The following is a 14,558-nucleotide window of genomic DNA, read 5'->3' on the forward strand; positions in this document are numbered from 1 at the left end:
CTCAAGCAATTCTCTTGCCTCAGCCTCCCAAGTAGCTGGGCCTACAGGCACCCACCACAACACCTGGCTGTTTTTTAAAGACGGGGTCTTGCTCTTACTCAGGCTGGTCTCGAACTCCGCCCACCTTGGCCTCCCAGAGTGCTGGGATTACAGGTACGAGCCACCGTGCCCTGTCAAATCTTATTCTTCTAGGAAGTGCCACCTACTACAACAACCCCCCGGCCATGAAAACTCACTCAGGAACATCACCTCCTCTCCCTTCATGCTCTTCACATACCTCCCATACCCCATTACATCTCTGCCAGAGGATTAGCAACAACATCTAGCACAATCTTTTATGAAATCTTGGACATGGAAAATCTTCACTCAAGAAGATGTGTCATTTCCAGAAATTGAAGGTTATTTAGAACTGTGTCTATGAATAAGGTCAATGACCAAGACAGATAGAGCTCTGGGGCTGAGACCTATATCCCAGTGGCTTATAAAGAAGCTCTGTTGCGTCCGGGATTCAGGAAGTATTTTGTGGAGTTCTGGATTAAGATGGTAGATTAAACAAGTACATTTAATTTTGCTTATTCCCTGTGAATTTAAAAGAAGACCCTCCCCCCAAAGAAAATACCCACCACAATGGGGAGCACAACAAGTAGACAGCAGCAATACAACTGCGGAACTGAAAAGTAGATGAAATGGCAACTGAATAGATCCAGGAAAATTGGATCCTCACCCAGCCGTGGGCAAAGCTGAGAAACAACCCAATTTATGTTACTAAATCATCAAAAGGCTCAGAATCTGGCAGCAAAGGAAACCTCTGGTCAGGGAGTTAAAGCAGGCAGGCTGGACTAGTAAGAACTGGGGGAAAGCTGTTCCTAGCAGATGCCCCTCCAGGCTCTCCCCCTGTTCCCCAGGCTCTAAGTTGATAAGCCCCCCTTCCATGTGCTCAGAGATGTCAGTCTCCCAGCCTTCTGATTTCCCACTATTAAAACGTTAGCAGACTAGACCACCAGACATTTGAGGAAAAGGTTTTAACAGGGATTACAGAAACCAAAATAGATGGGGGTGGAGGTTGTATGCCATGCTAAGGAAATAGGTATGGAGAAGAAAACTAAAAAAACCCCAAACAAACAAAAATAAAACCTACCATTAATACTACCAGAGAGGTTAAGATATTGCAGCAGTTATAAAAGAAATAACCAGAAAAAAAGTCAAAATAAGTTTATCCTTTTTAATTTTGTGCCATGAAAACTTATCAATTAGTCAAAGAAATAAAAAATAAACATAATTATAAACAAAACATAAATTTCCCACCCCAAAGAAAAACAACATTTTATGAAATGGCTATATGCCACTTAAAATAGTGAAATATACTAACATATCTTTTAAGAAGAAAAATAAGTGAAACAACTATTTTTATAGACGCTTTTTTTTTAGTAGACGCTTCTTAAGAAAAACTACCACGTATAATTGTTATCAGTCACTATCATAAATTGAAAAACAATTTGAATATTTTCTTATGTTCACTGAAGAAAATTTAGACAATAGATCAGTGCTATTTGCTTGATGAGTTAAAAAATATGGGGAAAAAATAATAGACAATAGAGCTGGACAAGGTGGCTCACACCTGTAATCCTAGCACTCTGGGAGGCCAAGACAGGTGGCTTGAGATTAGGAGTTCAAGACCAGCCTGAGCAAGAGCAAGGCCCTATCTCTACTAAAAATAGAAAAATTAGCTGGGCACTGTAGGAGCCTGTAGTCTTAGCTACTTTGGAGGTTGAGGTAGGAGGATCACCTAAGCCCAGGAATTTCTAGGAATTTGAGGTTGCTATGTGCTGTGATGCCAGAGCACCTTACCCAGGGCAACAGAGTAAGACTGCCTCAAAAAAAAAAAAAAAAAGAAAGAAAGAAAGAAAGAACATTTAGACAATATAAATAAGCAGAAAAATGCTTTAAGATCACCCACATTCTCCTCACTGGAAAAAAAAATTACTGTTAACATTGGTATATAGGCTTCTAGTCGTTTGTCTGTGAATATGTATGAATGTACAGTTTTGTTTTTTGTTTTTTTTTTTTTTTTTTGAGACAGAGCCTCAAGCTGTCCCCCTGGGTAGAGTGCCGTGGCATTACAGCTCACAGCAACCTCCAACTCCTGGGCTCAAGCGAGTCTCCTGCCTCTGCCTCCCAAGTAGCTGGGACCACAGGCGCCCGCCACAACGCCCGGCTATTTTTTGGTTGCAGCCGTCATTGTTGTTTTGGTGGGTCCGGGCTGGGGATTCGAACCCACCACCTTAGGTGTACGTGGCTGGCGCCTTAGCCCGGTGAGCTATAGGCGCCGAGCCATGAATGTACAGTTTTAAAAACAAAAATGAAATTGTACTGCCAAATTTTAAAACAATTTTGCTCTAGAATGTTTTCCAAACCAAAATATGGTTAAATTTCCAAAAACTTATTGGAGGAGGAGCCCCCACCAAAAGCAGTTAAACAGGAAAAGTGTACACAGACAGAGCCTAAGGAGATCCAATGTGGGGAAGTGGGAAAGAGAATTCCAAGGTTAAGCTGAAGGCAGATTCAGGATGATAGATACTAACACCTGGTATCTCTCTTAAACAGCATTATAGCAAGAGCCTTCTGATTCAGGGCGACTGCAATGTAAAGAAAACACAAATCTGCTTGAGCAAGAGGAATCCTTTCTCTGTGTATAATGCAATAAATATCTCCAGATGTTCTTTTTTAGCAGTTCCCCCTATTTACAGGGTAAAGCTCTGACTTCTCAGACTAAACAAATCCCTCAATCTGAATCTAACCCACCTTCCTAATTTCAGCTCCACATCAACCCACGGGAATCTCTCCTCCCAAGGGCTGGATCAGTATCACTGGAATCAAACAGATCTTATACCTTTCCTTTCTCTACACATCCAATCTTTAGATCTAACTACCGCTTCCCCCGGCCTATTTACATTCTACTAACCCATCAAGTTCCAATTCACATCCCATCTCTTTCAGGAGAGATTTCCTAATCCCCACCTAAGCATTTTTTCTTCCCTTGAGCAGGGAAGGCTTTCTATCCTCCCTGGAGTTAGGAAAGTTATTCTGATTGGCTTATTTTTAACCCACCAGTACCACCCGCTCCTGATCACCCTGTTATATGGCAAGTATTTCACAAGCACTTAATTCATTTTCTCGTTCAACATATATTTATTATTTAAGTATTTCTTCTGCGTGCTTGGTACATGATGATCCAAAGATAGGAAGGGAGATTAAAATCAAGGAAAGTAAAATCTATCTGGAAGTGACAGACAACTATGATGTAAGTGCAGTAATAGAGCTGTATTCAAAGAAAAAAGAGAAGGGTGTGATCACCGTCATGAAAAAGACAGAGAGGGTAGAAATGCTGAGGCAATAAATACATTCAGAAATAAGTACATATAGACTCCTAGTTGGAGCATCAACAACCCAGTCCCCTAAGAGGGCACATGAGGTGTCCGGTGCAGTATTCTTCAAAAGACCCACACCCTGCAGCAAGAGTTCCTGCAGTGATGCTATTTTATGAGCCATTCTTTCCTGATATAGGAGGGTCATTATGAAAATTTTGAGATATATACAAATCAAGAAACGTAAAATCCATGTAGACAGAAACAAACGAAGCCCTCCAAGCAACAGTGATAATCCAAGCACATTAAAACCTGCACAGATGAATCAGAAAGGACACTATTGACTGTATTTCTTAGAAGTGAAATAACGGACCATAACACAGTCTGTCTCAAAACACACATGGTGACCCATGCATAACATATTAAATGCCAGGGACTGCTCCACTGGTCTAGCTGGGGATATAACAGAGCAAAGACCACAACATGCAAGTAAGTAAGTAAATAAATAAATGTAAGGTGTTTTTTTTTTTTTTTTTTGAGACAGAGTCTCACTATGTCACCCATGGTAGAGTGCTGTGCCATTACAGCTCACAGCAACCTTAAATTCTCAGGCCCAAGCGATTCTTTTGCCTCAGCCCCCCAAGTAGCTGGGACTACAGGTGCCTGCCACAACTCCTGGCTATTTTTTGGTTGCAGTTGTCATTGTTGTTTAGGTTTAGCAGGCCCGGGCTCGAATCTACCAGCCTCAGTGCATGTGACTAGTGCCCTACTCACTGAGCTATGGGTGCTGAGCCTTTTCTTTTTGAGTCAGAGTCTCACTCTGTAGCCCTGGGTAAAGTGGCTGGGCATCACAGCTCACAGCAACCTCAAACTCTAGGGGTCAAGTGATCCTCTTGCCTCAGCCTCCTGAGTAGCTGGGACTACAGGCACTCATAGCCACCTAGCTAGTTTTTCTATTTTTAATAGAGACTGGTGTCTCGCTGTTGCTCAGGATAGTCTCAAACTCCTGAGCGCAAAACACCCAGCCACCTTGGCTATCTCAGAGTGCTAGGATTATAGGAGTGAGCCACTGCACCAAGCCAAATGTGAGAATTATATAGTGGTAAGGGCTGTGAAGAAAATAAATAATGGAATAAAGTGTGACGGTCAAAAGTCTGACCTCTATCCATTATTCTGCTAATGACAGGCAAGATATCCCACATTCAATCCAACTGCCCAAGATTGCTTTTAGTTGAAAAACAGCACCAAGCTTGGAGCCTGTAGCTCAGCAGCTAGGGCGCCAGCCACATACACATGGCAGGTTTGAATCTAGCCCAGGCCTGCCAAAACAACAATGACAACCAAAATAGCCGGGTGTTGTGGCGAGTACCTATAGTCCCAGCTACTTAGGCAAGAGAATTGCTTAAGCCCAGGAGTTGGAGGTTGCTGTGAGCTGTGATACCATGGCACTCTACCCAGGGTGACAGCTTGAGGTTCTGTCTCAAAAAAAAAAAAAAAAAGAAAGAAAGAAAGAAAGAAAACAGATTTATCTTGCCCTGGCCTGTTGCTCCTAGCATGTTACTGTACTGGATACTGTAAGCCACTGGAACACACTGTTAAGTATTTATGCATCTCAACATAGAACAGGTAGAGTAAAAACGCAGTACCAAAAAAAAAAAAAAAAACGGTACACGTGTCCTGGGCACTTACCCAATACCTAAATACAGAAAAGGCACAGTAAAAATACAGTACTCAAAAATGATACACCTGTTTGGGCATTTAGCATGAATGGAACTCCAGGATTGGAAGTCACTCTGTGAATCAGTGGGTGAGTGAGTGATTGGGAAGACCTAAGACGTTACTGCAGACCATCTGCACACAGGCTTCTCCATTCCTACCTTTTGTTACCACTGGCATCCTATCCCGTCTCAAAGCCTTAAAACGAGCTGGCGGGGAATGGGAAGCACACAAGGGCCTACATTAAATTTATTTTTAAGAAAAATTTTCTTTCTTCAATAGTAAATTAATCTTAGCTTCCTGTAACTTTCTTACTTTATAAACTTTTTAAGTTTTAAAACTTTTAGACTCTCATACTAACCCTTAGCTTAAAACAAACACTTTGTACAGCTGTTCAAAATATTTCTTTCATTATATTCTTAGTATTTAAGTTTTTTATATTCATTTCTTTTTAACTTTTTAAAGTTTGTTTAAAAGTAAGACAGACACACACATTATCCTGGGCTTACACAGACAGATGATGAAGATGTCACTAGGCACTAGGAATTTTTCAGCTCCATTATAATCTTATGTGAACACCATCGTTGTATATGCAATCCATCACTGACCAAAATGTTTTTTTTATTTTTTATTTTTAGAGACAAGGTCTCAGTTTGTTGCCCTTGGTAGAGTGTCGTGGAGTCACAGCTCACAGCAACCTCTGGCTCCTGGACTTAGGTGATTCTCTCGTCTCAGCCTCCTGAGTAGCTGGGACCACAGGTGCCCGCCATAATGCCCAGCTATTTTTTTGTTGCAGTTTAGCGGGGGCTGGGTTAGAACCCGCCACCCTCGGTATATGGGGCTGGCGCCTTACTCACTGAGCCACTGACAGAAATGTTACGTGCTCCGTGACTGTATCCCTCTTCTCCCACTAAAAGCTAAGAAAGTCTATAACTAACAAAATAGTTTGAAAATCAACCTCACATCCCTAATCCCAATCTCAATTTCAATATTTTATTCACCTTATTCCCCCTACATTTTGCTCCTCCCCATCCCAATTCAGGCTCAATCTAACTAATCTGGAGATATTACCAAAGGGTAAGGGCCATTTCCTTTACTTTTTTGTATTCCCCGTAGTACTGAACATAAGACTAATACATAGTTCATCTTTAATCTTTCCTTAGGTTCTGTTGGGCTTTACTATCTTGGACTATGTATTCTGGGGGTTGTTGTGTCTGAAAAACGCCATCACTTTCCTCCCAAAAGCTTGTGGAAGGAAAGGATGAAGGAATAGATAGATGCTCAAACAGTAAATAACTTCTTTTGTAATTCAGAGTCTTTCCTACTCTTCCCAGGAAGTACAGCATCAAAATTACCTCATATTCTTTCCCTCTTTTGGTGTGGGACAACAACAATCCATCCAGTTTTGTTGAAGCTATTAAGTGAAAGCTACAGGAGACTTCCTTGCTCTCTCAATGCAAATCATAGATTACAAATGTTTATTAAATTGACATGTCTTTAAAAGGGACTAAGGGACTCAGAAACATTTGAGAGAATTCCTCTTGTGTCAAAGAAACAAAGAACTGGCACCAAAGAACACTCAGGTGCTAGTCCCAAGAGCCTAACACCGTCTCCAAGCCAATGTACCTACAGCCACACTGGTCTTTTGGGCCCTGCCTGGGAGTTCTTGCAGTCCTGTCAAACGGACTTAACTCTACCCACAATCATTTCTCCCTACCTTAAGTCTGAAACAAATTTTTGAAATATGCTTCTAAGCAATGCCCAGATACTTCATGAAGAAGATAACACTTTTTCTTTTCATTCCTTTCTTGGGAAGGAGGTTCTAGGCAGGGCCAAACCCGCACCCCGTCTCTCACTTCCTAACTTTTGGTTCCCACCAGCATCCTACCCAGTCTCAAAGCCTTAAAACAAGCTGACCTCTTCGCAAGACCCACAGTGGTGAGGGAAAACGGGAAGCACTTTCGCATCACTCCACTTAGCGAGTGACCCAATCTGGCATTTACAGAGCGGCCACTAGCCAGAAAGTGCCGGCCAGCCCCGGGGAGGGAGTGGAGCCAGAGGATGCGCGAGACGCGGAGCGGTGCATTCGCTCCTCTTCTCCACCCTCCCAGAGGCAGCCGCCGAAGTGCGGAGATAGAGGGAGCGGGCGGGCAGGCGGGCGGACGGGCCGTTCCCCGCAAGGCTGGCTCATCTGCGGGGCCTCCGCCCAAACCGCCCCGCCTCGCCAGAGCCCGGATCAGGGATCCACGGGAGGGGAGTGGGCGGCCCCAGGGCCCTTCCAGTCCTACCTTCCCCGACTCCCTGAGCTCCATGGCCCCGCTTTCAGTGGCCCGGCTGACCCCGCCACTGCCTCTAGGCCGCCCCCTCCCCCCGCAGCCTGGCCTGAGGCTCCTGGAGGGGGAGGGCGCCCTGGCGGGAAGGGAGCACAGACCAAGAACTTCACTCTCCCACGTCTGGGGGCGGTGGCGCTGGCGCAGCCAGAAGAGGCGCTGAGCAGGGACTAGCGTCGCACTCAACGAACCGCTTTACGGCAACCGCCTAGCCCGAGGCGGTGGAGCATGACGGGAAGCGTAGTCTGGCCTCCCGAAGGGCCTCGCAGCTGAGCTTGTGATTAATAGGCAACAGCTCCAGAGTTCTTCCGCAGGGCGCAGTTGGGACTAAGCATCCTAACTGGGCTATGAAGTCCTGCTGCCTGGAATTCCTAGGGCCAGGGATAACCTTGAAGGGTTCCAGGTTTTATCTAATCAAAGAGGGCAATACTTTTTCTTACGTTTATTCAAAAAGCTTCATTGGTTGCCTACCATGGGTCAGGCTCTGATCTGGGTTTGGGAGTATACAACTGAGACAAAGCCCCGCCTTCAGGAACTCAAAGCCTTTTAGGGAAACAGACCAGAAATAGATAATTACAAAATAAAGAGACAGATATAACGAAAGAAGTAAGCACAAGATACTAATTACAGCAAGCTTTGTCACCTTAGAGTGAAGTGATGGGAGGATATTGGGGTGGTTAGTAAAGGATTTTCTGAGTGCGTGGTAGCTGAATTAAAATAAGAGGTAGGAGTTAGCAAGGTAAAGGAGATGCTATGGACTGAATTGTGTCCCTCTCAATTCATATGCTGTACCCCAATGTGATGGTATTGAGAGATGGAGTATTCAGGAGATAATTAGGTTTAGACGAATTCGTGAGGGTATGGCTCTCATGATGAGCTTAGAATCCTTATAAGAATTTGAGGGGGGCCAGGGCAGAACGCTATAGTTTGTGTTCCTCCAAATTCCTATGTTGGAAATTTAATCCCCAATGCAATAGTATTAAGAGGTGTTTGGGGAGGCACCTGTGGCTCAAAAGGGTAGGGCGCCGGCCCCATATGCTGGAGGTGGTGGGTTCAAACCCAGCCGCGGCCAAAAAGAATAAAATAAATAAATATATTAAAAAAAAAAAAAGAGGTGTTTGGTTCCTTCACCCATGTAAAAAAATAGTATTAAGAGGTGGGGCCTTTAGGAGATAATTATGTCATCAGGGCTCTGCCCTCATGAATGGATTAGTGAACTTAAGCAAGGACAAAAGGAACTCCCTTTGCCCGTTTGCCCTTCTGCCTTTTGCCGTGTAAGGATGCAGCACCAAGGTGCTGGAAGCAGAGTCTAGTCCTTCACCAGACACAGAACCTGAGGGCACTTTGATCTTGGATTTCCTAACCTTAAAAATAGTGGGAAATAAATATCATTTGTAAATTACCTAGTTTCAGATATTTTATTATAGAAGCATGGACAGACTGAGAAAAAGACCACTCTATAAATATGTACTTGCTCCTTTCTCTCATCTTCTTTAAAAGACGTAAAATTATATACAATAATAATTATAACAATAAATTGTTTAGTTCATAATGTATAGATGTAATAGCTACAACAGCAGCACTTGTCTGACAAAGACAAGGTGATAAAAGAAAAAATAATAGTGCAAATAATATAAATCAAAGTGCATAAATCTTAAGTGTATAACTCAATTTATATATTTGTATATAACTCAATTTTTATATTTGTATATATGTATCAGGAAGCCACCATCTAGATCAAATATAGACAGCTTCTAGCACTCCTGAAAGCTCCCTGTGTTTCTCCCAATGTGTATATATGAAGGTAAAACTATAGAAAGTAAAGAACTGATTATTATAAAAAGTGTTGATAAAATTAACTTTTAGGAGAGAGAGAAGCAGGTACCTTTGAAAAGGAAAACATGGAAGCCTTCTGGTGAGAAGTGTTCTATTTCTAGACCGGGATGTTGATTACTCAGATGTTTGCTTTACACTTACTTGCTAAATTGTATGCTCAGTTTTATGCACTTTAATGGATGTCTGTTTTAAGTAGCAATTCAAAGTTTTAAATAAAATAAAGCAAATATAGTTTCAATTTTTAAAATTTTATTTATATATTGCCAAACTGATTGTTAAATATATCACTATTTAGCAATAAAAGGGAACAAGCGGTTTGGTGCCTGTGGCTCAAGTGGCTAAGGCGACAGCCACATACACTTGAACTGGTGGGTTTGAGCCTGGGCTCCCCAAACAACAATGACAGCTGCAACCAAAAAAGAAAAAATAGCTGGGCATTGTGGTGGGCATCCGTAGTCCCAGCTACTTGGGCGGCGGAGACAGAAGAATCCCTTAAGCCCAAGAGTTGGAAGTTGCTGTGAGCTGTGATGCCACTGCACTCTACCAAAGGCACAGCTTGAAGCTCTGTCTCAAAAAAAAAAAAGGGAACAAGTCACATGCTGTAATCTGGATGAACTTCAAAATCATCATGCTAATGGAAATTTATACAAAATGTCCAGAAAAGGCAAATCTGTTGATACAGCAGTTTAGTGGTTGCCTGGGGCCGAAAGTAGGAGTGATTGATTGCAAATGGGCATGATATGATGGAAAGGTTCTAGAACTGGGTTGTGGTGATGTTTGTGCAACTTTATTTTTTATAAAAGTCATTGAATTATAAACTTAAAACAGGTGAATTTCACTGTATGTAAATTATACCCCAATAAAGCTGTTGTCAAAAGAAGAGGGAGAAGGAACATCAGCTCACACGATGGGAGCCACTGCCATCTGCTGCAGCTGAAATCTCACTGGGTCTAAAGATACAGCCTGAGACAGTAGAGATGTCTAATACCAGAGGTCCTCAGACTGTATATTCAATATTGCCCTCCTATGGAGGAGGGAACTGAGACTTAGATATGGGAAGTGACTAGTCCAAGTTCACTAGACACGGTGAATGCCTGGTGAATCTATACACAGAGGTCCCCAGAAGATGAGGTCCTTGGACAGGTACAGGCCAGGGCTCAGGTCCACCCTTCCTCCCTTTCCCTCTGGGCCCAAGGATGGAGACTCTACACACAGACTTGCTGGCAGTGTCACTTTATTCGGGGTATGTAAATGCCAGGGCCTGAATGGGGGGACAGAAGGGTGAGCATGTGGGAGACGTGGTCAGTGTTGTTGGGCCGCATGGTCACAAGGAGGACAACAGTGGACTCTTCCAGCGGAGTTGTCAGCGCTTTGAGAAATCACCTCCTAGAGGACAAGTGATGGGGACATGAGCTAGCAAGAGAGTCCAGCGAGGGCAGCGGAAAGGGAAGGAAGAACTGCCAGGAGAAAGCTTAGAGCTACACTCAATGCAACCAGGCTGCCTTGGCACCCTTCCAGCCTTCACCTGAGCCGCCGGCCCCGCCCCTCCAAGACCACGCCCCCATGGAGCCCCTTCCCTCCAAGACCACGCCCCCACGGAGCCCCCGCCCAGACCTACCTTGGCAGGCACTGCACTGGCAGCTGTGGATGACCGGCAGCACCACTGGCTCTGTGTGGCCACCCGGACAGCGGAGGTTCAGAATCCGCACGGGGCTCTCGGGGTCTAGGCGGTAGCTACAGCAGTCACACTGGCTCTGAAGGTATGGTTCCTGGGAGAAAGCGAGCGACTGAACTGGAGCCAGTAGGAGTTTCCCTTAGCCTTTCCCATCCAAAAGGAGTGGGGCAGAGGAAGGAGGGCCAGAGCCCAGTACTCCTCGCCAAGCTGGCAGCTGAACCTGGGAAGGAAGCGTCACCACCAAGCACCCTTCCGTAAGAAGCCCACCACCTTCACTGCAGCGCCCACCCGTCTAAATGTCCAACAAAAAGAATGATTTTAATATGCCCATCACTGTATCCTTGCTGCAGGAGAAAGATAGGGCTTCCACCCCAGGATGCTTACAGTCTAAAGACAGACCAATCATGCAGGAAATGCAGCTAATTACACCCCAACCACATGGTTCTGATCCCAAGTGCAAAGTGAGTTCTCACTTCACAGAAGACTCCACTTGCCTATAATGATAGAGGACTTCTTCAGATGGCCCACTGAACATTTCATCTAATTTTGTGTGTAATTATATGTATAATTTTACTTTGAAACAGGCAGCACATTCACACCATACCGAGTTCAAAAACTATAAAAGGTTTTTCAGTGAAAAATTCTGGCTCCAACTTCTATCCCACTATCACCCAGGTTCCCTTCTCAGAAAAAAAAAAATCTCTTCATTACTCTCCTTATTCCCTCACTCTGTTCAAAAGTGATGTGGGAAAGCACTCCTGGGAAGGGCAGGGAGTACCCAGGGAGCTGGTGAGAGGCCTAGGGCTGAGGGCAGCATCTTTGGGGACCATGAAGAGTATCCGTGTCTTCCAGGACCAGTGAACTGAAGTGGGCTGAGGCCAGAGGGATGGCCACAGAGCTGAGGTAGTGTGAGACCAGGATGGGAACAGGAGGTGGAGAGAAGACTCTGGGAGGAGGGAACTTAGGTCACACTTTCTAGGCTCAGGATAAGGGGTGTCGGGGAGGGCACACAGCCCCTAAGAAAATCCCAAAAAGGAGTAAGGCTTGGCTTCTGGGTCCAGGGAGAGCAAGTACAGAGCAGAGTCACCAGCTCAACTCGGAGTCAGCCTTGCCAGGAAATGTGTATTTTATTTTTATTTCTACTTATTTATTTTTTTGAGACAGTGTCTCAAGCTGTTGCCTGAGTAGAGTGCTGTGGTATCATAGCTCACAGCAACCTCCAACTTTTGGGCTCAAGTGATCCTCTTACCTCAGTTTTTCTTTAGCAGACACAGGGATCTCGCTTTTGCTCAGGCTGGTCTTGAACTCTTGAGCTCAAGCAATCCACCCACCTCAGCCTCCTAGAGTGCTAGGATTACAGGCACGAGCCGTGGCACCTGGCCCACCAGGAAATGTGTAGACAGTCTACCCATGAGAGTTCTCACTCCGTGTGTGAGGGACTCTGATTTCAGAGTCTAACTTAGCTCCTCTGTGCCTTTCTTTCTTTTTTTTTTTTTTTTTGAGACAGAGCCTCAAGCTGTCCCCCTGGGTAGAGTGCCATGGCATTACAGGTCATAGCAACCTCCAACTCCTGGGCTCAAGCGACTCTCCTGCCTCCACCTCCCAAGTAGCTGGGACCACAGGCGCCCGCCACAACGCCTGGCTATTTTTTGGTTGCAGCCGTCATTGTTGTTTGGCGGGTCCGGGCTGGGGATTTGAACCCGCCACCTTAGGTGTACGTGGCTGGCGCCTTAGCTGGTTGAGCTATAGGCGCCGAGCCTGCCTTTCTTTCTTGTTGCCAGGACACAGAAGTCCCAGGACATGCTCTGAGAGCTGCATGCGGCCACAATAGCAGGCCTCCCTGGGGAGGGTGGGGGTACCCAGCGAGACCTTCAGGCCAGCCACAAAGTGCAAATCACTGCCTTGGCAAAAGGCTCTGGCCAACTGTATCCCCAACTCAACTATTAGCTCTACAAGACTTGACCATGTTTCTCATGTCCTCTGGACTTTAGCCAGGTCCTAGGCTCGTGGCAGGCCCTCAGGGGCACTGGCCAACCTGACTTCCCTGGGCCATGCAGCAGCTCCCTTGCTCACCTCAGGCATGACGTTCGTGCTAGATGGGCAGTGCCCACTGCAGTAGCTCACTTCTACCTGGTCCAGGTAGCAGGGGCCCTTGGTGAGGTTGCGCAGCTCTGTGAGGTGCCGGCAGGAGGCTGACTGCTCCTCTGTGGGCCAGAGTGGGGGCAGGGCAGAGGAGGAGGCCATGACTGAGGGGGACTCTGGGGGGTGGGCAGTGCCTGAGTCTAAGTGGATTATGTTGGGGCATAGGTGGCCAGGTGCTACAATACAGTGCTGGGGGTCTTCACTCCTCTGACACCTCATGGAAGGTAAGCCTAGGGAGGCCAGCACATGCTAGGCTGAAATACCAGGTGTGGGGCAGTTAGGGAGAAGGGTCCAGACGAGGGAGAGGCTCAGTAGGAGGTTCCCAGGGTCCCTCTGTACCTGGAGTCTCCCGGTGGCAAGTGGAACAACAGCTCCCTGGCTCCTGCACGGTCACCTCACCCTGCAGAGGGAATAAGTCCTGGCCTAATTAGGAGGATGGCTGTGAAACAACAAGACCAGTACTGCCTGCCTAGAGGCCAAGACTAGCCTCAGAGGACCACAAAAAGGAGTGCAGGGAGCATCCTGAGAGGGCAGTGGGGCCGCAGGGTGTACCTGAGCACAAGTGAGGAAGGGGCAGTGCTGGCTGCAGACAGTCCTCCCACCAAGGCAGCGGCAGTTCTCACAGGCCTCCTGCCACTCAGATCCAGGCTAGGCAGAGTGGGGGAAGCCTCATCTTGGTCTCTCCCACTTGTAAACTTTTCTATAATAACGTCCCAGATTCCCAAACCCAGGCTGGGAGCACCTAGCTGGGGAAATGAACTTAGACTGGAGTCAGGCAACAAGGAATTTAGGAGGGAGATGGACTTTGGGGGCCAGAGACCATTTTAGTGTGACAGCTGAGCCTCCATGGGTATGAATTCAATAGATAGCGAGGCCCAGGGTCAGGAAGGGGTGATGGCAGCAGAGGAAATGTGGTGTCTCACCAGGTGGGGTTGCCCAAGGTGCCAGCACTCGCACTGGTCTGCAGGAACACAGGGGCCAGCCTGGCTGCGGAAGTGCCCAGGCTGGCACACGCAGCCCGAGGCCCGGATTGCACTGCAGTTGCTCAGAGTCTCTGTGGTGTTGGTCTCCTGGCACGTCTGCTCACAGGGTCCCAGGTCCCTAGGGGCTGCCTGCTGCCACATTTCCCCAGGGGGACACTCTGCCAGGAAGACCATCCCCCCCACCTTTCCTGTCAGCCCTGGGTTACCCCTTCCCAAGCTGGGAAGGCCTCATGTTCTTCCTCCCCTTCCCACATGCACCCTCCTGGGCTGCAGCAACCTCCAGACTCATGTTTTGCTCTAACACACCCTCCCAAACCAAGTCCTCCCTCCTCCAGGAAGGCTTCTCTGACCAATCCTGCTCACCCAACCTCTCTATTCTTGGCACCAAAGCTCTATCCTATTGGAATTACCTGCTTGTCAGAGACCCAGAAACTGGGCCCTGTCTCTACCTGTGTGGTGGGTGGTCTGTCCTCACCAGCCAGGCTGGAAGAGTCCAGGGGCTGGCATGCAC

The 14,558-nt window shown here is 46.4% G+C and overlaps 1 protein-coding gene across 1 annotated transcript in view; it reads right to left on the minus strand.

Moving 5' to 3' along the window:
- Nucleotides 1-10,483: 10,483 nt before the first annotated feature.
- SSPO (SCO-spondin) overlaps nucleotides 10,484-14,558 on the minus strand; it is a 50,289-nt gene continuing 46,214 nt past the window's right edge. The window contains exons 95-100 of the mRNA XM_012806484.2: nucleotides 13,988-14,205; nucleotides 13,617-13,712; nucleotides 13,404-13,464; nucleotides 12,996-13,126; nucleotides 10,866-11,016; nucleotides 10,484-10,633 (exon numbers count right to left, since the gene is read on the minus strand). Of these exons, the coding sequence (XP_012661938.1) occupies nucleotides 10,611-10,633; nucleotides 10,866-11,016; nucleotides 12,996-13,126; nucleotides 13,404-13,464; nucleotides 13,617-13,712; nucleotides 13,988-14,205 (680 nt within the window). The 3' untranslated portion in view covers nucleotides 10,484-10,610. The remainder of the gene's footprint in view (nucleotides 10,634-10,865; nucleotides 11,017-12,995; nucleotides 13,127-13,403; nucleotides 13,465-13,616; nucleotides 13,713-13,987; nucleotides 14,206-14,558) is intronic.

Source organism: Otolemur garnettii, unplaced genomic scaffold (assembly GCF_000181295.1).
Source record: "Otolemur garnettii isolate 467f Iridium unplaced genomic scaffold, OtoGar3 scaffold00053, whole genome shotgun sequence".
Taxonomy (NCBI): Eukaryota; Metazoa; Chordata; class Mammalia; order Primates; family Galagidae; genus Otolemur; species Otolemur garnettii.